The following is a 27,598-nucleotide window of genomic DNA, read 5'->3' on the forward strand; positions in this document are numbered from 1 at the left end:
AGATTATATGATATTATATAATAATTGGAAAAGATTCCGCCTCCAGAGAAAGAACTGATGCTATCTGAATACAGACTAAAGCATGTTATTTTTTTCCCTTTTTTTCTTTCTTTGAGTCTTCTTGTACAAAATGATTAATATGGAAATGTTTTACATGAAGGCACATGTATGACCTATATTAGCTTGCTTACCGTCTCAGGGAGGAGAGGAGGGAGGAAGGGATAAAATTTGGAACTTGAAACTTTAAAAAATGTTTAAAAATTGTTTTAACATGTAATTGGGGAAAAATAAAATGTTATGTTTTAAAAATAAAAAAAAACTAGTTAGCTTTTTCCCCTCTTATACACACACTTGATATATAATAGCATAGCATGTCTTTAGATGTTGTTTAGTTAAGACTTTTCATTAATTTAGGGAAGCCAAGTGGTGGGGTTTTATAGGACCTAAAATTTTCCTGTGACTTCTGTCACTTTGGGCAGCTTTAATTACGTGGTTTGTGCTTCCAACCTTAAAATACCTAATTTTATGCCTATATAATCATACAAGGTGAATCAGGGCTAAATTCTAGAAGAATACTGAAATTGCTTATAATTTCAAGGCTTCTTAGTGTCTTCATGAGTAAGGAAAAGAACTACACATAGAACAGGATAAAGACATATTAAAAGAAGAATATTGTTTGGCCATAATTTATTTTTACATTGAAAACAAGCATTGTTCTTTTTGGTTGGCAAAGATTCTGACAACTGATTCACTTGCTCATTTACATTAGTTTATATTCACCAATACTGTAGATTACTGCTTTTGTCAAAGAGTGGAAATTTTTAGAACTGTTACTATAGAAGGCACAATGGTTTGTTTCAGGCAAAAAAGAGAATACATCTAGCTACTTTTCTTTCTGAATAATTATATGCCTATCAACATTTCAGTTTACTTGATTGTAGTACTCTAAAACTTCTATAAATATTAGTGATGGTCTAGATAGCAGTCTGAAACAAAAAAAAAATATTGCTGAGACCTAAGAAGTGAAATTGAGTGGGGACAGACAGTTTTGATATAAAACAAGGATTTTGTCTGTATTTTAATGAAAAAGAGAAAAAACAGCAAGTTTAAAAATATTAACAAATGGAGATAAGTTTAGGCATTGCTTTCTTTTTTCGTAACAAAGCAATATAAAAAATAATTTTTATAACAAAGCAAAATTTTCAGTATCTTAACAACCTACAAAAAAAGAGGTTTCTAGCAACTCAACAAATATGACAATGGAAATTCCCATTCTAAGCAACTAGATGTCTTCATTTATCTTAGATTAATAAGGAAGGAAATTTACAATTCTAGGGAGAACTGCCAGCTGTTTGTAGTAACAATTTGATCTACCTACCATTGCTTGACCATATGTGAGTATCATTACTCTTTAGAACTTTCATTTCTCCTTGAACTTGCTCGACATGTTGACAACATTTTTACTGTCAGCTTCATAAGGAATATTTGTATTCTCTTATGGAGAAGGTTTCACTTGTAGTGCAATCAATCAACAAACAAGCATTTACTAAATACCTACTATGTGCCTGAAACTGTTCTAGGCATGGGGGATAAGAGGAATGAAACAATCTCTATTTGACAAAGTTTGTGTAGTAATGACACAACAATACATGTAAGTATCTGTATGCATATGCATCCCTAAAACAAATGTAAAGAGAATAAGTACAAACAAATACAAAAGAGTTAAATAAAAGTAATTAAGAAAAATGAGTAGGAGCAGTTGAGGGGAGGGGTAGAGTGTAGTGGAGAGCTTCATGAAGAAGGTGGTGCTGAAGCTGTGTCTTGAAGTAAGTGAGGGATTGTGTAAGGCAGAAATGAAGAAGGAATGTATTCCAGGCACAGGGCTGACCACTGCAAAAGCAGCACAGAAGTGCATTCTGGGAGATATGGAGGGTCTTGAGTGAGGATCAGAGAGGGGCCATTTTGGCTTGATTGCAGAAAGTAGAAGGGGGAGTATTAAACAGTGAGACTAGAAAGGTTGGGGCCAGATTGTGAAGAATTTTAAAAGCTGAACAGAAGAGTTTATATTTTAATCCTTGAGCCTATAGGAAGCCACTGGAGCTACATTTTTCTCCCAGTGGATCACTTTCATGTGTTGCCGTAAAACCCATGAGTAGGTTAGATTTCCTTTGGGAAATTTAACTGTGTTTTTAATGACTCCAAGATTCTCCCTTAAATAAAGGCCCATCTTTTTAGCAAATTTTTTCTTTCATTAATGCTGTATAGCCATGGGATAGAATGTCTCGGTCTCCATTTACCACAATTAAAATTGAGTGTCATCCAAAGGGTAATGAAGAAACATATGGTGCTTCTATACAGACTGTAAAACACTTTACTAATCAAGGACTTCACAGGAGATGTAACATATAAGGGAAGTTCTCATAGAGATAAATGAGTAGGAGAAGAAAAGGATAGGTTCATATGTAAGCAAAGAGCCGGGTGATAACCAATGGGGAGCCCAAATGCTCCATTAGTATCCAGGCAATGCCAAGAGAGCTAGAGAAAGGTCACCAACATATTGTATAGAACTCCTGTGGAAGATCATTGCTGAGAATTTCTCTGGATGGACTGGTACAAATGGGTATCAATCTGCATCACTGTAGGGTATGCCCATATTGATGATATTATAGATCCATCAAAGTATGGGAATATTGAATAGCTTTCAGAATCAGTTTCTTATTTACTCTTTAATCCTACACATACTTGGTATAAGTTCAACAAGTCTTGGCTAAACATTTGAGGAATAGCTCTATGTGGAGTTGAATTACTGAAGTGATAATATTAAAGAAAAAAGAAAATCAAAGTAAGCATCTAGCAGTAGTACAAGACAAAGTTTACTGGAATAGAGAACAAAGGGAACTTAATATTTAGAGGTTTTTGAAAAGATGGTAAAGGGCAAGTGGAAAGCTTATATTATTTGTATGAGCTGTCTTTTGATCTCATAAGGTAAAAATTTCTACTGTGCTTTATTTTAGTGTTTCTTGGCAGTGATTAGAACACATTCATATTTTTATTATAAACTGTTTCTTGGGAATATATAACTCAATTATTATAATTTGCCTGGGGCTGAAATTTGATCTACAGGTGCTTGGCTTAGATGTATTTTTTTCAAAGAAAACTCTTTAATCATTTTAAAAGCCAATAATTAATATTAGATTGCCTAAAATACTTTTTTGAAGTATTAAATCATTATTTTTGCTCTCATGAAAAGCTCAATTAAATAGGAATTAAAATTTGAAGGCATACAATATTATAAAGTAGTATGTTCAAAAACTAATCCAGGTTATTTTAGTTTGAAAAGTCATTAGTATTATAGTCAGAATAATTTCTATTCTTTATTATCCATGAATTAGGGCATCGCATTTCATTTGAATTTTGCCACATTATTATTTTTTCCCTGATTGACAATTAGTAGTTGTAAAATTAGGAAGTCTGGGACTGTTTAGAGTCTGTTGCACAAGAAAATGACAGAGCAGAAATGTTTGGGTTTGTTGGTTCTGGTGAAGCCTGGTGGGAGCAATCAGAGGGTGATTTGATGAAGGGGACATGAGCTAGCCTCTTTTCCTTTGGTACTTTGATGGGGCAGGGGAGGGGAGACAATAGGGTAGAGAGTAAAAGGAAAACCTGTGGATCATGGATAAGATTATAGGTTTAGAGCTGAGAGGGATTGTAGAGTTTAACTAGTCATCGTTTTATAGACAAGAAAACTGATGCCCAGAGAGGTTGTCACTTGCCAATGATCACAAAGATAAATCTGTAATACTTGAAGCAAGATAAACTGATCACTTCTTAGCTTTTGCTGAGAAATCATCAGATGTTACAAAACCATGTGACTTGTCAATTCATTTTTCACATCACAAGATCCTTGAGAACAAGAATGATGAGCCAGCAAGCATTTCTGGGTATCCATAGGTAACTTTACTGCGCTGGACTCTTTGGCAGGTACAAACAAGGCACCATCCTAGAGGAGTTTATCATCTTGTTGGGGAGATGAGACAAACGTGAGAAAGTAACAAGCCCCAGCTTTTTATGAGACTAGAAGGGAGTTGTTGAGGGTGTTGAATACTAATTTGGAAAGAATATAGATTCTGTTCCCTGCTTGGCACTTAGTCATTTTATTAGGAAGATTAACTCCAAAAATATTACATCTTAGATATGCCTTTTACATATACTTTCAAACCTCAGTAACTTAGCAATAGTTCATGTGTGTTTCACTCCTCAGAGCAATTTTTCACTTCTTAGATCTTTCAGAATACTTTGTATCTCTCCTAGGATTCTTCTACATTCTAATGTGTATTAATACTATTTACACAGTATAGCATTATATCTGCTGAAATGGATCACAAAGTTCTCTGTTAATTGTGTTGTATACTGGGAACCTAAATATGTAATAGGTATTTTATTGTTTGCTGAATTTGTTGCTGATTTTTCACTTTTTTCCCAATAACATGTTAAGAAGACAAGGGCACAAGATATGGAAGTAAGGAATTATGGGAACTAAAGAACTTTGTATCTTCTGGGGTTTTTTTGTATACTCAGTTCCCAGATTGTAATAGATATTAAATAAAAATTACAAGATGGTGATCTACTGTAGAGCAGAGCCAGTAGCAACACTGTTCCCTCTCGTCAAGAAAGATATAGAACTTTTGTATATACATGTACCATATACATACACACATACTATGCAATCTTAGCAACCCTACTCTCTTGCAGTGACCTGATAACATGGTTTTGACTCTATTACAAAGCAACTAGGATTCTATGTATGTATGTAGATAGATAGTCAGTTAATAAACACTTACTGAGAGTCTGCTGTGGGCCAGGCACTGTGCTAATAAGCACTAGGGTTGCAGGAAGAGGCAAAAGACGATGTCTGCCTTCAAGGAGCTCACAGTCTAACCAAGGAGACAACAAGCAAACAAATATGTACAAATAAACTATAAAATACAATGTGAATAGGAAATAATAGAAGAAAGGTACTAGAATTAAGAGGGGTTGGGAAGGGCTTCCTGTAAAACGTGAGATTTTTTTGGTGCTTAAAGCAAGCCTGAGAAGCTGATAGGCAAAGATGAAAAAGGAGAACATTTTGAGCATGAGGGCCAGCCAAAGAGAGTTCCCAGAGCTGAGAGATGGAGCGTCTTGTACATGGAATGGCCAGGGTCACTGAATCACAGAGTATGTACAGGGAAAAAGGTATAAGAAGACTGGAAAGGTAGGAAGGGTCTAGGTAATGAAGGGCCTTGAATGCCAAACAGAGCATTCTGTATTGGATCCTGAAGGCAACAGAAAACCACTGAAGCTTACTGAGCAGGGAGGTGACATGATCAGCCCTGTGCTTTAAGAAAATCACATTAATGGCATATGAAGGATGAATAGAAGTGAGGAGAGACTTGAGGCAGGCAGACCCACCAGCAAAGTGAGGTGAGCCTGCACTAGAGTGGTGACAGTGTCAGTGAGGAAGAGAGGCGGGTGTATTCGAGAGATATTGCAAAGGTGAAATGTACAGACCTTGCCATCAGATTGGATATTGTGGATGTTGAGAGATAGTAAAGAGTCAAGGGTGATTCCTAGGTTGCGAGTCTGAGAAACTGAGAAGATGGTGTTGCCCTCTGCAGTAACAGGGAAGGTAGGAAGCAGTGGGGAGGACTTAGGGGAAAAATAGTGAGTTGGAATAGCAACTGAACCTGTGATTTCACTGATGTAAGAAACTCCCTTCACCAATGCATGTTGGCACTTTCTGTGCAATATAGAGTTTTAGAGAGTTACCTTGACAATGGACAGATTGTGTCTTGTGAAAGGTCACACAGGCAATGTATATTAGAGGTGGAACTTGAGCCTGGGTCCTCCTGGATGGCTCTCTATCCACTGCATCTATCTTCAAGTATATAGCGATTATGAATGAGTAGCATATAAGTAGGAATTACTAAGTGAACTAAAAGTCCTCAAACCAACTATTCATAAATCCAGTAAACATTTATTAAGCTCCAATTAAATGCACAACCCACTACTACTGGGTACTGAGGACTCAGATAGAAATGAAAAACTCTTCTCTCATGAAGCCTAATTGTGTGTGTGTGTGTGTGTGTGTGTGTGTGTGCAGGCGGTAGGGAGGAGGGGTAATGTAGGCAAATAGCTAATATGAGAGTGTAGTCAGTGTAAAGGAGAGCTTCAGGAAAAGGATGACTAGAAATTTCAAAATGGAGACTTCACTTTTTCTTGGGGAGTGAGTATTGGAGAATAGGGAATGCTTCATAGGAGAAGTGGCAACTGAGTGTGACCTTCAAAAAAGGGTTTTTGAGGTGGGTTTGTTGTGGGAGAAGGAAAGGGGAGAGTCCACTCCAGGCATGGGAGATGGTATATACAGGAAATAAAGAGAATAGAATAAAAACAGGATATGAAAAGCCATCTAATATAGATTATGCTAAAGGAAATTGTATGGAAAAAAAAAGACCAGAAAGGCATATTAGACCCAGGATGTTAAGCCAGATTCAATAGTAGTTCAAACAAGGTATATTTTATTTAAATATCAAGTCACAGAGTTTTTCTGAAGAACTTTATTTTTTCTAGACACAACCAGTGTTGCATGGAGCACTGGTATATAATGATTATTGTCAGGTTGACATTAATAGTGATATAAGGACCAATGCATTTATCCTATTTTTTTTTTGCTGGTACTGTATGAAAGAGGAAATGAAAAATGAAAAAAAAACCATCAGATAGATTTAAATTTTTGAAAAAAATTTCAATTGCCTTAGTAGGAAGAAGGAAGAGAAAAAAATGTCATCTTAAAGCTCATGACGATTAATGATACCATACTGGATAAAATATGAAACTGATCTAAACTTTACTGATTTTTTTTTTAGGCAGTTAGGGTTAAGTGACTTGCCCAGGGTCACACAGCTAGTAAGTGTGATCTAAACTTTAAATATGAAACTAAAATTAGCTATTATAGCATTGAATTAAATCTGACTACTGCTTTGTACCTACTCACTACTGAAAGGAACGGGAACTGGGAGAGGATCGGCATGAGAGATTTTATAACAAGGTTAAGGGAAAAACTTATTGAAATTACACAACATTCATTTTTGTCTTATTCTTTCTTTTTACAAAGTTGTAAGTTGTATGTTGTTTGCCTGGTTCTGCCAGGAAACACATCAGTTTCTATATCTCTCCATGCTTCTCTGGATTCTTCATAATTATAATTTCTTATGGTGTTGTCATATTCTATTATAAATGATTAACTGAAAAAAGCATTTGTTAAATACTTACTGTGTTTAGAGCATTGTGCTAAATGCTGGTGATTCAAATAGAAAAGTAAGACTGTCCTCACACTCAGAGAATATACTCAGTGCAGTGACTTTGCACATAGGAGATACAATCAACAATCATTGAATTTGTTGTACTGCAGAATAAGACTAAAGTATTCAGAGAAGATACAAGATATAAGAAGAGCATACAAGACTCCCTAATAGTTGTAGTCTGTAGGGAAATAAAACAGAAAAGACAGCATTGTATAGAATTTAAATATATATATATATTTGAAAAATAAGTATGCCAGCAAATGAACTCAGAATTGTTCAAAGGCCAGGAATCATCATTTTCCATCTTTTCACCCTCAGTGCCTAGAGCAATGCCTTTCACATAGTAGATGCTTCATCATTGTTTGTTGAATGGAATTAAATTGTATTAGAAAAGATTCACTGCAGTGTTTCTCTTTAAATTGTGAATTGCCTTAGTGCATTAAAGTATAAAATTTAATTTATGCATCAGCTTTAGAAATAAAGTTCTTATGTAAGACAACAGGGTTTATTCCATCATAATATCTACATTAATTTTTTTACGTGAATTTTATAATTAAATGGAAGAAAAGAGTCACGATTACTGTAAACATACACCATTAGCTAACCTTGAAAGTTCGGTTGCAGAGCAAGGCCTTAGAATGCATGAGGTGTTGCCCCACAGGACAGAGAACCTGGAGGACGTTTGTCCATTACCATTGAAGAGTGGGCCTTGGGGTTAGAGTGGAATGGAGATTCTTTCTGACCAGGTTGGGGATTAGGAAATCATTGTCTAGTTAGGAGGGGGAAAACAAAACGGGGCCTGAGTAGAAAAGTTGGGGGGATTGAGGTATGAGTAAAGATGGAGGAAAAGTGTCCTGCTCTCAATACAGGGGTTCCCCAGGAACCCCCAGAGATTTGAGGAAGAGATACGTGGCTACAATGGATGGTATCTAATGGGTGGTATTCTAGATTTGAAATCATAAAGGAACCTTAAATTGATAGTAGTGTAACATAAAATAGTATCTTTTTCATAAGGGTTTTTAAATCCTTTCTTTTGAAACAGTTAAAGATTTGTGATGGTATTGTACTCTTTCTATCGTACCTCACAGTGCCTTTTCATGATGCCTTTTCATTCTGTATCGTTCTTGTCCGTATTTTCTCAGAAATCATCTAACAGGGAACTACCAGCATCTGTTGGTTCTTCATCTTGTTCATTTGTTTGTTTTTAGTGTCCAGCTTTCTGAGTATTGTCTCTTGTTTTCGCTAGATTGTTGGCCCACCTCTTTCTTTGATCAGACATATGTTCAGTAATATCTTTCTGCTGCTTTTCGCATTCAGCCAGACCGACGTGGCAAACCTCCTCATATTCTTGATGCGTCTCACAGTGCTTTTTGTTCTAGGCTGCTAGTACATATGTTTTGAAGGAGCACTGCAGATGAGTACTGCATCTCAGTATGTTATGACTAATCAGTACTAATTTGTTCACTGAGATGGAGGCTCCCTTGAACATTTAGGCAAAATTGACTTGATTGTTATTTCTCTCCAGATTAGTGTACACTGATTCTCTCAGCATAGTAGGAGGAGGAAAAGATCAAGTTCTCCATGGGAAATATTTATCTCTAGACTTTTAGAATCTGTGAATTGTTAGATTAGGAGTATTTTTGTATTTCTCAACTGTTTTGTGTTGAGGTGAGAGATTTTTTTCTAAAGCCACTAGATTGATATTGAAACCAGTACCCTGAATACTATTGGTATTGATTGTGTTATATTTAAAATGCCCCAAAGTTACTAGACATTTTAAACCACCCAGTTCAATAAGCAAAGACTGATGATGACAATAAAGAAACCATCACTGTCATAAACAAATTATGGTATTGGTTTTTTTCCTTATCCCCTCTCCTCTTTCACTCCCATTCCTGTAGAACAGCAGTTCTTGAAATTTGATTCAGGGACCTTTGGAGGTCCCTATGAAAGCCTTTCAATAGGTTCGTGAGGTCAAAACTGTCTTCATAATAATGTTAAGGTGTTTTCATTTCTAATATGGTAAGTAACTAGATATAACCTACATAAATAAAAGCTCTCTGGGAGATCCTTAATAATTTTTAAGAGTTTAAAACAAAAAATGTTTAAAAAGGAGTTTGTAACCAAAAAAATTTAAGAATCACTGCTATGAAGAATTATAAGGAGAAAATAAAAGAAACAGGTCTCATTTCTTATACATATTACATAAATGCACCATGACTTATGTGTAAGAAAGTAAGAAGTGCTGTCCTCAAATCCGTATTGACTCAGACAGTGGCACCAAAAAACCTTTTGTAGACTGAGTTCATCACCCACAATGACATCAACTTCTAAAGGGGAAGGAAAAAAGGGAATGAGCATTTATATAACATCTACCATGTGTTAGACAATGTGCTAAGCACCTTACAAATGTTATCTCATTTGATTCATGCAACAATCCTGGGATGTAGGTCCTGTTTGCAGTTAGGGAAACTGAGGCAAACAGGTCATATGACTTGTCTATAGTCCCACAGCCAGTAAGTATCTGAGGCTGGATTTGCACTCAGGTCTTCCTGATTCCAAGTCCAGTGCTCTAACCACTGTGTCATCTAATGGTCATAGGATCATAAATTTAGAGCTGGGAGGTATCACAGAGGTCAGCTTCTTGGTTTTAATCAGAGGGTACACTAGAGTTTTAAGTGACTGTCCAAGGACACACAAGTAATAGAAGCAGGATTTGAATCCCGGTCTTTGATTCCAACTCTAAGGCACCATACTGCCAGGAAATTCAAGTTATACTAAAAAAAAATCTTTTAATAATCTGTTATGTTATTATGGATTCATCTAGTGATGATATTGTAAAATGGAGAGAGCCCTGGACCAGTAGTCTGGAGACTTGAGTTCTAGACTTAACTCAGCTGTATGATCTTGGTCAAGATACTTGATTTCTGGGTCTCAGTTTCCTTATGTGTAAAATAGAAGAGATAGACAAGATGATTTCTAAGGTTCCCTCTAGTCTAACATTACCTTTATTCCATTTATGTTCCACACATCTAATATTTTCTATGCAACGTGAATGCCACTGTTAGTGATATTTAAGGGGAAAATAGAAACCTGTGGTTATCAAAATGCTCCTATTATCCATAAGTTTTTTTAGTGTGAAAATAAGATTAATTTCTTCTCTTTCCCCTCAAAGTTTCCCTGCCCCCTTTCTACTTGGGAATATTCTATATTCACAGAATCCCTGGTCTAGTATCAATGGTCTCTGGCAATAATTCACACCCTCAGCATTGTCAAATTACTTGCAGATGACACCCAAGATTTCAGTGACCCTTTTTTTTTTGGGTTAGTGTTATTCGACATAGTAATACATTAGACTGATGTCTCCAGAGAGTATTCTATTTTATCCTGATTCACAACTGAGGATACATCCATCAATCTATAAATATGATTTACATTACTTTTCCAAAATGAATTTGTGGTGGCACATAAGGTATCTTACCAGTTTTAATTAGTTGAAATAAAAACAAAAACAAGTGTTTAGATCACTACTGTATTCAAGGCTCTGTGCTAGGTATTAGGGATATAGAAATGATACAACGAAAATCTTACTGGCTTCTGCAGCCAGAGGACATAGGTTCACATCTTGCCTCTGATATTCATTCTCTCTGATCTTGAACAAATTATTTAATCTCTCTGGGTCTCAGTTTCCTCATCTGTAAAATGAGAGTGTTGGACTAGAATTCAGCACTTCTTAAACTGTGAATCACAACCTCATATGGGGTCATGAAAATTTGGCAACAGTAAAAGGTTTCTGAATGCCCACAATGACCAAAATTAGTTAAAAATCAAATGCATAATGAATCTGAGGCATTTCTGGCAACACTTGCTGGTTATGCATTGTGCAACTTCACTATAGCCTTGGTTCTGAACACAAAGCATGTGCACACCTTGCACTGCCCATGCCCTCAGGCCATGCAACACCAATGAACTCTGCCAAAAGGAGAAAAGGGGGAGTCTCAAGTGGAAAAAAAGTTTAAGAAGCCCCACACTAGATGACCTCTAAGGTCAGCTCTGGCTTCCAGCTTTCTATCTATCATCCTAGCCCTAGATACTAGCCTCAATTCTCAAAGAACTTGAATCCCACTGGGGTTCAGTAAATACAAGATCATTTGAGGAGGGAGAGAGCATGAATGACTAAGAATATGAAGAAAGACTTTTCTGTAAGAAGTGGTACCTGAAATCCACCTTGAAAGAAGCTAAGAATTTGAAAAGGTAGATTTGTGGAAGAAATGCTTTCCTAGCTTTGGGGACAGACAGCCTGAACAATGTCATGGATGCAGTGGATAGAATGTGAGTTCTGAGAACAAGTAAGCCAGTTTGACTCCAAGGTAGAGTATGTGAAAACAAATCGTGTGAAATCAAACTGGAAGGAGAGATGGGAGCCATAATGTGAAGGGCAAACAGAGGATTTTTTATTTTATTGTAGAAATAATAAGGAACCCCTGAAATTTCTTGAGTTCATGAGTCACATGGTTAGACCTGTGCTTTTGCAAGATTTTTTTTTTTTGGCAACTGTTAGCAACAAGGAATGTGGATCAGAGAAAGAGAGAAACTAGAAGCAAGAAGACTAATTAGAAATCTATTGCTGTACCCCCAAGGTGTGAACTAGGGTGGTGTCCATATAGGTGGAGAAAAGGAGGTTAAGGAGAGATTTTTTTCAGAGGTAGAAACTAACAAGACATGATAATTGATTTTATATGGGGGATAAGATAGAGAGGGGTCAAAAATGACTCCAAGGCTATAAATTGGTATGACTGGGAGGATGGCGGTCAGTTCAAGAAAAGAGTTGAAAGAGACCTCAGAGGCTATCTAGCCTCACCTCTACCTGAAGAAGAACCCCCTCTATAGACAGTACTGATCACATGGTCATTGAAACATTGATGGAAGTCCTCTAGTACAAGGCATCTTAAACTTTTTCAATTCGTGACCCCGTCAGCACATTGTGACCCACAGTTAAGAAGCACTGCAAGTCTAGCAGTTGGTAACCTATCATCTCCAGAGATAATCTGTTTTCACTGCTGTGTTCTTGCCATAACCCCATAAGTGAATTTTGATGATTCTGGAAGAGAGAGTGAGGCTAACAACTTTATGTGCAGCTCTGCCTTACTTAAATCCAATTCTCATAAGAGTCAAGACATCACATCATGACATCGCTTTAGAAACAAAGGACAAACAGCAACAACAGCAACAATAACAGCAAGTGTACTTAGATGAGGTTGGGTCAGAAAAAAAAATCAAAGAAAGTAAAATACTAAGTTGGAATGTGTTATATTTAATGTACTAATTTGGGAAAAGATCATTTGATGGTAGTGAATAAGCAATGAGGGCCTAAAAAGGATTAGGTAACAAACTTAAGGTGGATCTAGTCAATGTGGTTATGTGACTACCTCCATTTGTGTTCAGCAGTACATGACTTGGAATAAGGAAGACAGAAGAAGGTGAGGCAACCCATGTTTAAGGTTTGGCAAGGCATGAGAGGCTTTAGGATAAGAAGGCAAGGAATTCAGTAGTAGAAGATAGTATGTAGTTGAACTGATTAATCATAGGGTGAAGACTGTAATGGGAGGAAAGTATAACCACAATAAGTATAATAAACTGGTAGAACAGGAAGGAGTTCACACTGAAGACAAAGAATATGTTTAAGAGTAGTAAGACAGAGAGGGAACAGTGGGCAGTCGACAGTCAAGAGGTTGTGGTCAGAGAGAGGTAATGACATGCGGCCAAAAGGTCTCATCTCATCTCTTAATATGGTGGAAACTTTTAGTATCTGATTCCGTAGTATCCAAGTCCAGGCTGTTGGTCAGAACAAGGAGAGGAGATGGGGGACATTTTTGTCACCTGGCTTTGAGCAAGACATCTAATAATATTCTTATTAGTTTCTTAGGTATTCTGCAATGACCTATAATTTTTGATTGCTGTAAATCTCACAGTGATAGGTGCATGGTGCTGATGTGTTTTTTAAGAGATTTTATTTTATAAGATTCCAAGACCATAGAAAGGAAAATAAAGTTTGCCCTAGTGAAATATTTTTTTAAAATCTTTTTACTTTGCTTATTCTGTTATGATCCCAATTGTTCTACTGTCTCATTTAATTTTGGGTTTTGTCTTTGTGTATTTTAGATATTTCTTATAATTTGATATTGTTATTACTTACATTATTTGCATTTCTTAGTAACTAATACTTTTTAAAATTTATTTCAGTTCCTTGAGATGGAGTGGGGAGATGAATATGCTTATAATTCTTTTGACATAGATTGTTTGTTAAATTCATTTCCTGGAGACCTAGAATTTGAACAAATCTTCAGTGACATTGATGAAAAGATTGAGAGAAATGCTGCAAGGTAAATGGTGTTAATTTTAAAAATTGAATTGTTTTATGTTTTTTTACAATGACTTTACTTGGTCTGCTTTTACTGTTTTGTTGTTGTTGTTGTTGTTGTTTTGTTTGTTTTTTAGGCAAGGGGGTTAAGTGACTTTTGCCCAGGGTCACACAGCTAGTAAGTGTTATGTGTCTGAAGCCAAATTTGAACTCAGGTCCTCCTGAATCCAGGGCCAGTACTCTATCCACTGCGCTACCTAGCTGCCCCTGCTTTTACTGTTTTGAGCAATTATACTGTTTTATATTTTAATCCATTGGCTTTTCTTCGGGTCTGTGCCTTAGAAATTAACGTGACTGACTTTATCTAGATTGGTGCTCTTAACAAGAATGAAAAATATAGGCACTGCTTTTGAATAGATGTCTATAACAAATATTCTCTGAAATAGAGCTTAGTAATATTTATTTCTGAGTAATCTAGTATTTGATTTTGATTAGCATGTTGAGTTAAGCGTTCTCATTTGGAGAACTATAGTTCACAGAAACTATATAGTTCAGATTTCAAATTTGTTATCAAAAATATATAGTACAAGATCATTGAGTCATGTCTGATTTTCAGAAAATAGAACATTTTAAACGATGATATTTGTAATTTTTTGTTCATAACAATTCATGAAATAGTCTACTAAGGAGTTATGATCTATGTTCATGGAGACAGTACTCATATTGATAAATCTTTTAAAGATGCATCATCTTTCTATGAGGTTTCATGTCCTGAATTTGCTTCTCATTTACTTTGGACTTTAATGAAGGTATAGGTTTTTCTCTAAAGGATGCTAGAGATAATTTAACTCTTGTCAAGTAAACCTGAAAGGTGGTGTAGTCAGTGATGACATAAGGGAAGGACAGGCAAATAGTATTCTATATGGTCACTTTTATAACTTTTCAAATAGCCCTTTGCTGACATATATTTTGGTTGTCCAAGGGACCAATGATTGGGAACTGATTCTTAATTTATTGATTTCCTATTAATGGGTCTTATACACAGTAATTCACCTGATTTTAGGTGTACAGTAATGCAGACCACATTGAAAAATGCTGTTACACAATGCTCTTCAGCAGTGGTTGCCAATCTGTCATCTACAAGCTCTAGCCACTTGAGCTATTGAATGGCAAGGTATCTGTGAATCCATATACCAATCCATAAATAATGAACTATTCCTTATGTAGATTGAATAAGTAATATGGATTGCCCATTTAGAAATCTGTGATTTCACTGTCGATAAAGACCCGTATGAGGAGATTCAGTCTATTGATGCAGGTTAACCATCCTCTGCAACTTAGAGTCTTAGATCATTGCCAAGAGCATTGATAAGTTAGGTGACTTTCTCAGCATCACACAAGCCATTATGTGTCAGAAGTGGGACTTGAACCCAGGTCTTCCTGGCTTTGAGGCTTGCTTACACACATAGGCATTATGATTTTTCATTATCTGTAGATGTTGAGAGGCAGCATGGTATAGTTGACATCAAAGCCAGGATGATGTGAAATCAAATCCCTCCTCTGACACACAATGGCTTGTGTGATACTGAGAGAATCACCTAACTTCTCAATACTCTAGCCAGAAGTGCTGAAGGGGTTGCAAGTAGAAAAAGTTTAAGAAACCCTGCTCCAGGCCACTCTCCAAGGCTGTATGTTGCAGGGAAGATAGCTATCTGTTTTCATACTGCGGGTTTCTTCACCTGGGGGTTACCTAAACCAGTGACAGCACATCACAGAACTGGTGTCTGTACTTATCCTATATCGATGTTGTAGTAATTAATAGGATACATTTATATAGCATTTTAAGGTTTGCACAACTCTGTACTATGATTCGTTTAAAAGTGTTGCTAAGTTCATAGTAACTTCTTGTCATAATGTATTTTCTCAACAAATGAATACTAATAATACAACTTTTATCATGTTATGGGACGATGAAAGTTTTTGACTTTCAAAACATTTCCTCCTACACAAAAAGAATGAGGACCTCTGTACCATAAGTCCTTTAGTTTATTTAAAATCGAGATAAACTTTTTTTGAATTTTTACAGAATCTGAAAATCTCAAAATAGTGCTTATCAGGTAAAATTTTTCCATTGGTTTTCTTCATATTGGCTTTTAAGAATATAATCAATCCTTTGTCATATGTTATAATGGTAGTCTGAGATAACCAAATCCTCCAAATGAGATATGTGTTAAGCAAGTAGTTGGTTTCTTCTTTAGTATTTCAGAAGATCAAGGATTTTGTTCATAACCTCTATATATTGTCTTTGTTTGTTAAAAAATAGAGATAAGAAATTGGTAGATATTGACAGTATGGAAGAAATCCATAAAGAGGACACACGTATTTGATTTTCTAAGAGCTACTTACTCTGATAACTTCAAAGATCTATGCTTTTATTTTGATAGAAACTCACTCTTCGAATAAAGATCTTAGCTCTTCCATATTTTGTGAGTTGCCATAGTAAAAAATGTCATCATTTTGATGGTCAGCCTTCTGATGAACCTCTCCAGACATCATTAAACAGAAACATAGTGCATTTTGATGACCTTACTCAAAGTTCAGTTCATTCCATCTTGATAAGACCTAACAGGCCTCATGCTGCATTGGCATGGACTTCATTAAAGAGAGGTGTCACTTCCATGCAATGTCAAAATCAGATCAAGGCTTTAATGCAGGGGAACTTACTTAAATTTATAAACTATGTAGCTGAGCAAAACAGTATCTAAATCCAATTGGTGGTGGTAGAGGGTGGAGATAGAGTTTAAAAAAAACAAAAATATCCCATTTACAAAGCACATAACCTTATTCCTAGGACTTGGTTCACATTTAGTTCCATCCAGATGTCAGAAATCAGTGAAATTTGTGACATTCTCACTGCAGGATCCTTTTTTTTTTTTAAACAGAATACTTCACATTTGATTTTCTTTCCTCTGTAGTAAGAAAATAATATTTTAAAAGAGGATAATTAAAATATATTTTAAATTTGTAAAATGTTATTTGGCTAAAACTTAGGAATGACCCATGGCTTTAAAAAAAAAGATGGAGGAAAATATGGATCTAATTCTAAATTAAAAATATTTTTATTGCCCATATATTAAATTTAACATAGAGTGAAATCATCTCAAGTGACCATTGATCTTCACAAGGGATAAAACAAGGGAGCTACTGTGTGTACTATATGCTGCATTTGGAATAAAGCCCATTTTTCATCAAATTCAATTATGTGTTTATTATACCCAAGAGAATAAACATAATAGTATACGATACATATTTTTTAAAAAAATAAAATACTGAATAATAACTATGATTCTGAAGAGTGTAAATCATTTGTTCACCCATTTATTGCCTTCTAACAGAATAGCTTTTAGAAAATTGTATGTCATGACAAATCAGTTATGCTACACTTACACTGCTGTAGTTGAATTACCTTTGGCATTTCTGTATTCTAACAGTTCTATTCGTTTCCCAGTGGTATACATTGAATAAGTAATGAATGTCTATGTGATATGTGAGGTTTTTTTTATTAATACTTAAAAAGAAAAACATTAGTAATTCATTCTTAAATATGCTATTCTTCATTATACTTACTTTTTCCTCCCTCCATCAGTAACCTGGGCTTCTAAGTATGAACTCTTTTGCTCTTCTAAATATCATCTAGTTTATGAGCCATAAGGTCTCTCACTGCCCCAAAGCAGTGATTCATAGGAACAGACCAGTTAGATCAGAGGTCATGGAACTTTCACCTGCCTTTTACTGTAGGTTTCCATTCTTCTATACCATTTTCAATTTTAAAGTTCTGTCTCATATTCAAGTCAGAGCTGTGTGACATTAAAAGCTTTACAATAGAACTCATTGATAGAAAACCATATACTCTTAAGATTTTTCTCAATTGGCATTGAGAAGGGTATGCTCTACCAAATGTGAATTCTGAAAATGCCATCTCTACAGGCCTTAAAAATTTAATGCCAGGAAAAAAAAAAACAACAGATTGGCTTCAAAACCTCATTCTTTGAGCTGAATAGGACTTTTTATATTGAACAAGATGTTGAGGTAGGGTCATAATTCAGCACAAAATTATTTTCCTTCTGATATTGTTTAGCCAAAAACAAAGATATGACTTTTATCAAGGTGTCTTTATTGGTAAGTTTACTATTACAATTATCATTTATGAATGCTTCATCATTTTTACTATAGCTGACCTTTGTATACAGCTTAGGAATTTAAAGTGTTGACAGCATTACTCTGTCATTTCTACTTTTTCCAAAGAAACAGCAGGAAATTCTGCTAAAGATTGTTATTTCCTAACTCAAAGATGGAGAAAAATGAAAACATTAGCTCTTTACTCCCCAAACCTAGCCCCTTTTCCTAGTTTCTGTATTTCTGTTGAAGGCAGCACAGACTTTCTAATCATCTGGGTTCATAAGAAGACATCCTTACCTCTTCATTGTCTCTCTTCTCCCTCCCCCACCTAATCAGTTGCCGAGTCTTATCAATTTTGCCTTCATAACATCTTTCTCACCTATCTCTTCTCCATCCACATGGCTACCATTCTAGTTCACACGCTCGTCACGTCCTGCCTGGACTATTACTGTATCCTTCTAATTGATCTCCCTGCCTCAATTCTCCCTCTCTAATCCATCCCCTATACAACAGCCAAAGTGATATTTTTAAAGCACAGGTCTGACTTTATCACTCCCTTGCCCATTAAACTTCACTCGTTATATTAAAAAAAAGAATCAATAGGATGAATGTCTAGTATTTTGGATAAAAATATAAACATATCTCCTTTAAAAATCCTTTTTTGGAGCTTTTTGTTGAAAGCAAATTTGTTGTAATACAAATAACAGTAAAAAGAAAGTCAAACTTTGAAATAATTATGCATTTAATACATGAACAAGTGTATAACAAACTTCACAGAACACACACACACACACACACATATATATATATATTCAGTTCATAATTTAATATGTTTGAATGGGAAAAATCTTAATACTAATGGTTGAGAGATCTTTAATTCCTTTTGATTATTAAAGGCATTTTATGATAGTGAGTTACTTTGATGATAGAGAAACATCTAAATTTTATGTAAGATGGTGAAAAAATTTAGTATTTCCACAAAATAATAAAATGCTAGACTTGGAGTCAAGAAGACCAAAGTTGAAATCATGGTTCAGACACTGACTACTTATGTGAACGTGAGCAAGTAACTTTTCTGAGCTTCAGCCAATTTTCTAAAAACTTTCTAAAACTACGTGTCATAGATGGGTTCTCTCTTCAATAAAGAAGTTCCCACTTTGACAAAATCACACTTGCTTGATATATTATTGTTCCATAGATCAGGTGATAGATCAATGGATCAGCTTTTTTGTTGGGTAGATATCAAACAAATTGACAGCAGTGATTCAAATAATAAATTTTTTCCAATCTGGAAACCAAACTTTAAAACATTTATTTTCCTAAAATTTTGTGCAGTTTTGTTATAGAAAAACTAGTCATACACCTGACTTGTTCACGGTCTTTCTCTACTTGTATAATAAGGTGTTAAATGTAGAAAAGGTTTTACCACAAGTTTCCATGTGATAAATAGAAGTATGGATAGAATAATTTTACTTATCCATCCCTCCCTGTTTGTGTCTAATGGTAGCTATCTCTAGGGTGGGAGGAAGGGAAGAAAAAAAGGAGAAAAAAAGAAATTTACATGATAACTTTTTATATATTTAAAAGAAATAGCAAATTGTATATAATATATTTTCAGTTTCATGTGCAATCATCTTTATTATACTATGTTATAGAAATGCTTGTTTTATTCTATAAATGAAAAAAAATTTAAAAAATAACTATCTTAATTTCTGTCTTAATTGATTAAAAGATAATTAAAATTTAGCATTTTTTAGAAATGATCTACTATGTGGAGTTACATTGATACCTTACTTATTAATTTGGAATATAATATTTCAAAATTTGTGATGACATCCTGGCATTTTCCTATGTATATTGCAAGTATAACATACTGTATAGAAAAACTGTATAAATTAGAGAAATATTTAGCTTACTTAAGAGAAAAAGCCAACTATTCTTTCCAAGTACCACTTTTCGTAGCATCATTTGTAGCATGCTATTTAATTGTTAAAACATTTTTTAAAATGTAAGACTTGTAGTCTAGCCCAAATGAGAAATAGCTGAAAGAATATGGAGATATTTGACTTGAAGAAGAAATGATTTAGCAGAGTGGCAACTTGAAGAAGACAAGAAATGGTTGGGATTTGCTTGGTCCCAGGAGCATTGAGTGGAAGTTGCAAACAGGTAAATTTGTACTTGAGCTACGAAAAAATAATTAAAACTACCCAACAATTACATCTAGGAAAAAAGAGAAATGGGTTGCCTCTGGAGAGTGGTGTAAGACCTTGCTGGAAATCTTTAAGCAAAAGCTCAATGACCGTATCTTAGGTATGTTGTAGGGGGAATTTTGCAGTTCAGGAACTGGCTGAAATAGACAGTCTGAGATTCTATGATTCCTCACTTCCATCCACAGTGTTACTGTGTGGGCCATGTAAAATATGACCATATTATCTATCAACCAATTCATGCCTCTTTAAAAGTATTAAAATTTAAATGTATTGATTCTAAAAATATTTACCTAACAGCAAAAGAAAACCATATGTTTGAGGGGAGGTTGCCCTTCCCTGTTTAAGCTGACTTAGTTCTTTCTTAGAAGGAAAATTTATGTCGCTTCCTGGTAAGCCTGAGCACAAAAGGCCGTGAGGAACTCCAGCTCACTTCTCTCTGAGAATTCGGACCGAAAGACCGGCAGTATGATTAACAGCAGAGGGTGCTTAGATGAATCAATGTGGTGTCCTTGATGAATATCCTTGTTAAATATCCTTCCTCTGTTATGGCTGACTAAACCTCCTTTTGTTAAAGGAGATTTACAAATTACTTTACAAATGTCTCATTTCATTCTAATATCGAACATAGTCTACCAAGGGACTGGACAGAGTCAGGCCTTTCCAGGGTGGGGGTGGGGGGGTTGGGGAGGGGAGTTGGTGAGCAGAAGGAGAGCAGTGTTAGATTGGAGTATGACATCTAAAGTTTTTGTTAGCCTTTCATCAACCAGATAAAATTCTGACATTTTTGTTTTATTGTGATAAGGTGATGAAAACTTGCTCAGTTTGTACCAATGAGAGAGGTCCACTGAAATTCGCCTGCTTAATCCCTTTATCAGTGTAAGGACAACTTACTAAAATATGCTGTACTCCTAAGTCTTTACCTTATTTTTAGGTTGTAGTTATTGGCCTGCATCCAGATTCAGATGTCAGAGATTAACCTAAAAGCTGATTACTAATTGAAGTAGATTTAGGTATACTAACCATTGAGCCTCTGCAGTTCACAATAGTGTCATCTATTAGGTTTCACTGAATGAGATACATCAGGATGCTGCAATAAAAGCCTTTGATAAAGTGTCCCAAGAGCCAAAATAGATGCATAGGGATATCATATTTCACAGCTCAGGGAACAAGTTTACATAAGTTAAGAAAATATATGCAGATCTTTTGTTACCCTTAGAGCTGGTATTTGTGGATAAGGCTATGTCATCCCCATCAGAAACGGAGGGCCCTGTGAGCACAAGAAGGGTTATTTTTCCATGAAGTTCTTTGTTTTTCTGAAAAGGCCTTTTGATATTCAAAGGGTATTTGTTTCATTATACTTCATTTTGAAACCATTCATTTACAAAAGTTAGTTGAAAAGCCCCTTCCTTCACCTTTATGTGGCATATTTTTAGAGACCACACACACTGCTGATTTTCCAGTCTTTCACATGATACTGTTAAGAGCACAATGAAAGGCAATGTGGTGTGATGGATTGAATGACAGTCTTAGAGCAGGACGACCAGAGTTCAGGTCTTGCCTTTGACATACTAGCTGGGGGATCATGAGCAGGTTACTTGAACTATCAGTGCCCTGGGTAATGCTTTAAAGCCGTCAAAGGTCAGTTGCCAAGCTCCGTCAGTATAGGAAGCCCCCATACCATGAGTTCCTTATGACAATAAAATCATAGGTCCATACTAGAATAAAATTTAAAAGAAAGCAAAATGGCAAAAATTTCTTGCCATGACTTTAGTGTTTTACTTTTCAGAAAGATTTCTTTACTACTTAGAGTCTCCCTATAATTTAAATAATCCACCTTTAGTGGCACAAAAATATTTCATTTCTTTTTTATATATAATTTACATTAACTTAACTGTGTACAGAGGGTTTTCCCCAGTAGAAAGTAAACTTTTATGGATGTGACCCTGTACCTAGCACAGGTCATTGCACAGAACAGGGATTTATTTACTAAATTCTTACTGGATATGGGTCACAAGATCACAGGATTTAGTGTTAGAAGGGACCTTGGTGGTTATATAGTCCAACTTATTTCTAAAAAATAATCCCTTCTATAGCACATCTGAAAAATGATATTTCATTTTGCTTAGAGAATTCCAATGAAGAGAAATCTACTGCCTCCTGAATCAGATCATTCCACTTTGGGATAGCTTTAATTGTTGGGAAGTATTTTCTTACATTGTCTAAATTTGTAATTTCCATCCTTGCTCCTAGGTCTGTCTTCAGAGGTCAAGCTGAATAAGTCTAAAACTCTTCCCACTAGAGAAATAATACAATACTTAATATAATTCAAACGCTTGGAAACTCATCCTCCTCAGGTTTCTTCACATTCCTAATCCTTCAAATGTTTCTCATGTGGCATGGATTCAGGGCCCTTCACTGTCCTGTTTGTCCTTCTCTATACAGATGTGGTCCAGTCAGTATTGAGTCCATCAGGACTATCATCACCTCTTTATTTATATAACTGAACTTATATATAGTTTCATATTTTAACATCTCTTTATAAAAATAGCTAAATATCTCAAAAGGAGGGGGGTGTAAGGGAGAAAGATTTTTGCTAATTAAAAAATTAATTAAAAATTAAAATAATTAAATATAAATAACATTAACTATCATAGAATCATAGGGATGCTAGAAATCATCTAATTTGCTGCGATAGTGTTTGAAAGAGGACTAGATTTGAAATCAGAAGGACATGTGTTCAAATCCTCATGCTGTCACATGTGTGTCCTGGGGTGAGTGATTTAACCTCTTCTGAACTCATTTTCCTTATTCTATAAAATGAAGGGTTGAACTAGATCAGGAACTCTTAACTTTTTTGTATGTCATGGACCTTTTGGCATTCTGGTGAAGCCTATGAACCCCTTTCCAGAATAATGTTTTTAAATGCATAAAATAAAGTACATAGGATTTCATAAAAATTATATTGAATACACACACACACACACACACACACACACACTCATTTATTTATTTAAATTTCAAAAGCCCGGGTTAAGAACTCTTGGACTAGATACCTTCTTCAAGCCCTAAAATTCTATTACCTTCTGAATCTGCAGGGTCAATCAATTCTTTTCAATTTTTTTCTTTTCTTTTAAACCTCTTTTTGAGATCCATGCTCTTTAGAATTTTTTTTTTTTTATTTAGGAGTGATCCCTCCCTTAATCTAGCTCCATCTTATTTTCCATTTTTCCCTCTCTCTTTTTTCCTCTGGTTTCTCTATTAAGTGAAATGTATTTCTATATGTGTGTTTATCTTTCCTCCTTTAACCAGTTCAAATGAGAGTGAGGTTCACATGTCATCCTCCCTCGTCCTTTTCATCCTGCTTGTTTATACAGTCTTCTGCTCATTCTACCACTTTATGAGATAACTTTCTTGACCCTTCTTCTCTCTTGCCCATCCCAGTATATCCCTCTTTTTCTGTTCTTCTTTTGATATCATCAGAACATTTCAAAACCACTTGCTGGTCATCTATTTTATTAGATTACCTCTGTGACCCCTGAAGATAATGTTTTGAGGAGACATATCTCATCTTCCCTTATTAGTATGTAAACAGTTTATCCTTGTTCTGTTCCTAATGATTGATCACTCACATTTATGTTTTTATGCTTCTCTTGACTTTTATATTTGTATTTCAAAGTTTCTACTTATTTCTTGTCTCTTCACTATTAATACCTGGTACTGCTCTATTTCAGTAAAGACCCATTTTTTTTCCCTTATAGGATTATACCAAATTTTTCTGGATAAGTTATTTTTGGTTCTAAACCTCTATCCTTTGCCTTCTGGAATATTATATTTTAAGCTTTCCACTCCTGTAGAGTGACTCTTGCTAAATCCTGTGTGATCTTGACTAACCCATCAGTATTTGAAATCTTTATTGTTGCTTGCAGCAATTTCCTTTGACTGAATTTTGGCTGTAATGTTTCTGGTAGTTTTAATTTTGGGGTTTCTTTGATGAAATTCTGAGTGGATCTTTTTCCTATTTTCCCTTTACCCCATTGTTCCTAGAGATCTGGTTGTTATTTTTTTTGTGGTTTCTTGAAATGTGATGCCTAGGCTCTTTTTCCTTTTTCAGCCATGGATTTCAGGTAGTCCAGTGATTCTTAAATTATCTGTCTTCCATCCAGGCCGTTTGTTTTTACTAGGAAACGCCTTGTATTTTCTTTGATTTAAAAAAAAAACTTTTGATTTTGTTTAAATACTTCTTGTATTGTCATAAAGTCATTATCTCCTATTTGGTCCATTTTAGTGTTCTGAAGGTTTGTTTCTTGGGTAAAAGTTTTTACCTCATGTTTCATGCTGTTAATTCTCTTTTCAACCCTTTCTTCCAAAGGTCTTGTTTCTTTCCCCATTTCCCCTCTAATAATCTCATTTGATTTTAAAAATCATTTTAAAACTTCAAAAAATCTTGGTTCACCTCTTCCAGGAATTCTAGTTGAACGTGCACCCAAGCTATGTTTATCTTTGAGGCTTTGCTTAAAGCTGTTTTAGAATCATTCTCTTCTAGGATTGTGTTTGTGAGAGCTATCCTGTCACCCTAATAGCTCTTTCTCATAGAATTCTATTTTGTTTCATCAATCTTCCAGTCTATTAACTGGTTTCAGGCTTTTATATGGGCCCAGGATCTGAAGGAGGGGACATCTGGACTGAAGTAATGTCCTCTTGGGTCTTTCTGCTGCTTTCTTGGGATATTGAGTATTGTCTTATTCCAGGGTCATAAGTACAGCTCAGGCTGGAGACCTGCAAGCTTTCAGTGCTCCGAGAGTTACCTGATTTAGGGCAAAATCTATTCAGTGCCTTTCTGGTCTGAACTGTGCAAGTTCATGACCTGGGTTTGTGTCTGAACAACACACCTGTAGGCTTGCTCCTAATTGTAGTTCTAGAGGACTACTGAAGGACCCAGTCACTTTCTGATAGCTGGAAAGCTTTGTAAATTCAGAGTGATAACACCACAGATTTCCCTTTGATTTGGACATACTACCCTGATTATTCCCCTCCAGGCTTCATACTGAGCTGGGAACAAGAACTGAAACTCCACTCCACTCCTTGGGTCCAAGACACAACTGTTGCTTGCTTCTGAACTCACTCATTGCTCAGTACGTGACCATGCTTTGCCTTGGATTAACATTTTTAGGTGAAGGTCTCCTCCTCAATCCCTACTGGATCTGTGACCTGCATCTGGGTAATGAGTGTTAGTTAGCAACTGGCAGCTGTTTTTATATCCTCCAGAAGGTTGGGCCCCTGTCTGGTGGTCTGGAACCTCTTCTTTTTCTACACAGGAATGCTGCTGTTTGTAGCTAGATCCCCATCCCAGTATCTCCACGCAACTCTCACTGTTTCCATATGCTGATCTAGGCTGGAAAAATTACTCATGTGATTTTTTTTCTTGTATTTCCTGATCAGGACCTGGTCTAGTACACTATTTTTTTTTGGGGGGGGGGTTGTTAGGCAATGGGATTAAGTGACTTGCCCAGGGTCATACAGCTGAGTGTCAAGTGTCTGAGACAAGATTTGAACTCGGTCCTCCTGACTCCAGGACAAGTGCTGTATCCACTGTGCCACCTAGCTGTCCCTCTAGTATACTTTCCTGATCCTTGTGAAAGAGTCCATTCCTCTGCTGTGCCGAATGTGTTATTTCTAGGCCTTGTTGGATACACCAGCAATTTTAAGCCCTGTTCCAGAGATCCAAATCTCATCTTTTAGATACTGTTTTCTTAACTACTTATTTATTTCTCAGATTTGCAATTCTCTTCTGAAATCCTTGTCTTCATTGGAAAGTAGTAATGAAAATAGGCTGTTCAGTTTCTTGGCCAATTCTTGGTAATATTTAGCAGTGCTTTCTAAGTTTCTTTGCACAGTGTCACATGAGTGAGCTGTGGTCATATGTTTTAACCTGATTTTCTTTTGGGAGGTTTTGTTATGTCTTAGATATATTCTCTGAAAAGATAGCAGACCTCTTTATTGTTATCAGTTCAACAAATAGCATTCCTTTTATCTTTTTATTTGTCCACCAGCTTGTACCTCAAGTATAACTTTTCTATGTCAGGAGTGTAAACATTACAAACACTATACAAATCATCTTAAATTCTTGCTCATTTTATCTTATTAGCACTTCGGCAACCACATTTAATTCCACTTCACCTCTTTTCCTCAGTTTTTACCACGTTTTTCTATTTGTCTTAACTACCTTAATTTATAGCTGTCTTCATCTCCTTGAGTTCCTCTATCTCTCTTCTTCTTCATCCCTCCCTTCCTGCTGGCCCTTCCTTGGGTCCTCTGGCACCTCCATCAAATGCAGCCCTCCTTCAAATTCTCTTCTGGTTCTTTCAAGTTCCCCCTCCCCAGTGGAATCTCTGCCCTTCCTCCTACTTCAAAAGCTTTCCAAATAGCTTTACAATTCCTTTGGGTACCTTATATTTTCTTTTTCATATTCATTACCATTAGATCCCTTAAGGAAAATCTGAATATAGTTTGGTTCAAATTCAAATTATAAATCAAAATTATTTTGGCTATTGTATTAATGGTTTATAGTTTTAAAATTATATATCTATGTCACATACATTTTTTGGGGAAAATAATCAGTTTTGGGGGCCTCTTTTATTTTCAGCCTTCAACAGTGTCTTAAAGATATCCAGTCAGAAGTTAACAAAAGGTGTGGTTCCGATGTTCCACTACAGACTACAAGTGACTGCCTTGAATGGTTAAATAACTACAGTTCCGGTTCACTCAAACGACCTTCCTGTTCTCATGGAGATTTGATCAAATTCTTCAAAACCTTGGTAAAAATAAAAAAAGAGAGAGATAAAAAAGTTAAAAAAAAGTATTTTTTTTGCATTAACAAAAACTTGAATTCATTGTTGTAAATGCCTTATTTATGTATGATTAGCAGCTTTACTGTAATACATTTAGGACATAATTTAAAGAAAAGTAAAAATATTTTTTCCTTATTTTCATTTGTTCCATGGGCAGAAATGAGGAGTGTAAGCTAGATATCTCCTCTAGCTTCCTCAACCCAGCAGAATTTTACACATAATAGTTTTAGTTTGGAAATAAAGATGAAAAAATATTTAATTTAGGAGCCTCAGACATGTAAAACATTTTAGAGGTATGAAAAGGTACATTTTGAAGGGTTTGTTGTTTGTTTTAAATGTTTATTTTTTGAAAGTGAGCTTATCTTGCCTATTTTCTGAACATTATAACTCAAAAACTACCATTTCCTTCACCATGTATGTTGACCCCCTTCCTACTAACATGAAACAAAACATTTCTCTTGATGTCAGTCTAGCGCAGGGGTTCTTGATCTTTTTTGTGTCAGGAGTGCCTTTGGTGGCCTGGTGACTCTATGGACCCCTTCTCAGAATAGTGCATAAAATGTGCAGGTAACAAGAAATAATTATATCAAAGTAAATTTATCAAAATGTATTTTTTAAAAACATGTTCATAACCTCAGGTTTAGAAGCCATTATCTAGAG

General features: G+C 35.5%; 1 protein-coding gene across 3 annotated transcripts in view; it reads left to right on the forward strand.

Moving 5' to 3' along the window:
* KIAA0825 (KIAA0825 ortholog) overlaps window positions 1-27,598 on the forward strand; it is a 523,965-nt gene that overhangs the window by 38,887 nt on the left and 457,480 nt on the right. For all 3 annotated transcript variants that reach the window (XM_021008591.2, XM_021008594.2, XM_021008603.2), the window contains exons 2-3: window positions 13,584-13,723; window positions 26,734-26,905. In XM_021008591.2, coding sequence (XP_020864250.1) covers window positions 13,593-13,723; window positions 26,734-26,905 — 303 coding nt within the window. In that variant the 5' untranslated portion in view covers window positions 13,584-13,592. The remainder of the gene's footprint in view (window positions 1-13,583; window positions 13,724-26,733; window positions 26,906-27,598) is intronic.

Source organism: Phascolarctos cinereus, unplaced genomic scaffold (assembly GCF_003287225.1).
Source record: "Phascolarctos cinereus isolate Bilbo 61053 unplaced genomic scaffold, phaCin_HiC Scaffold_4;HRSCAF=312, whole genome shotgun sequence".
Classification (NCBI taxonomy): Eukaryota; Metazoa; Chordata; class Mammalia; order Diprotodontia; family Phascolarctidae; genus Phascolarctos; species Phascolarctos cinereus.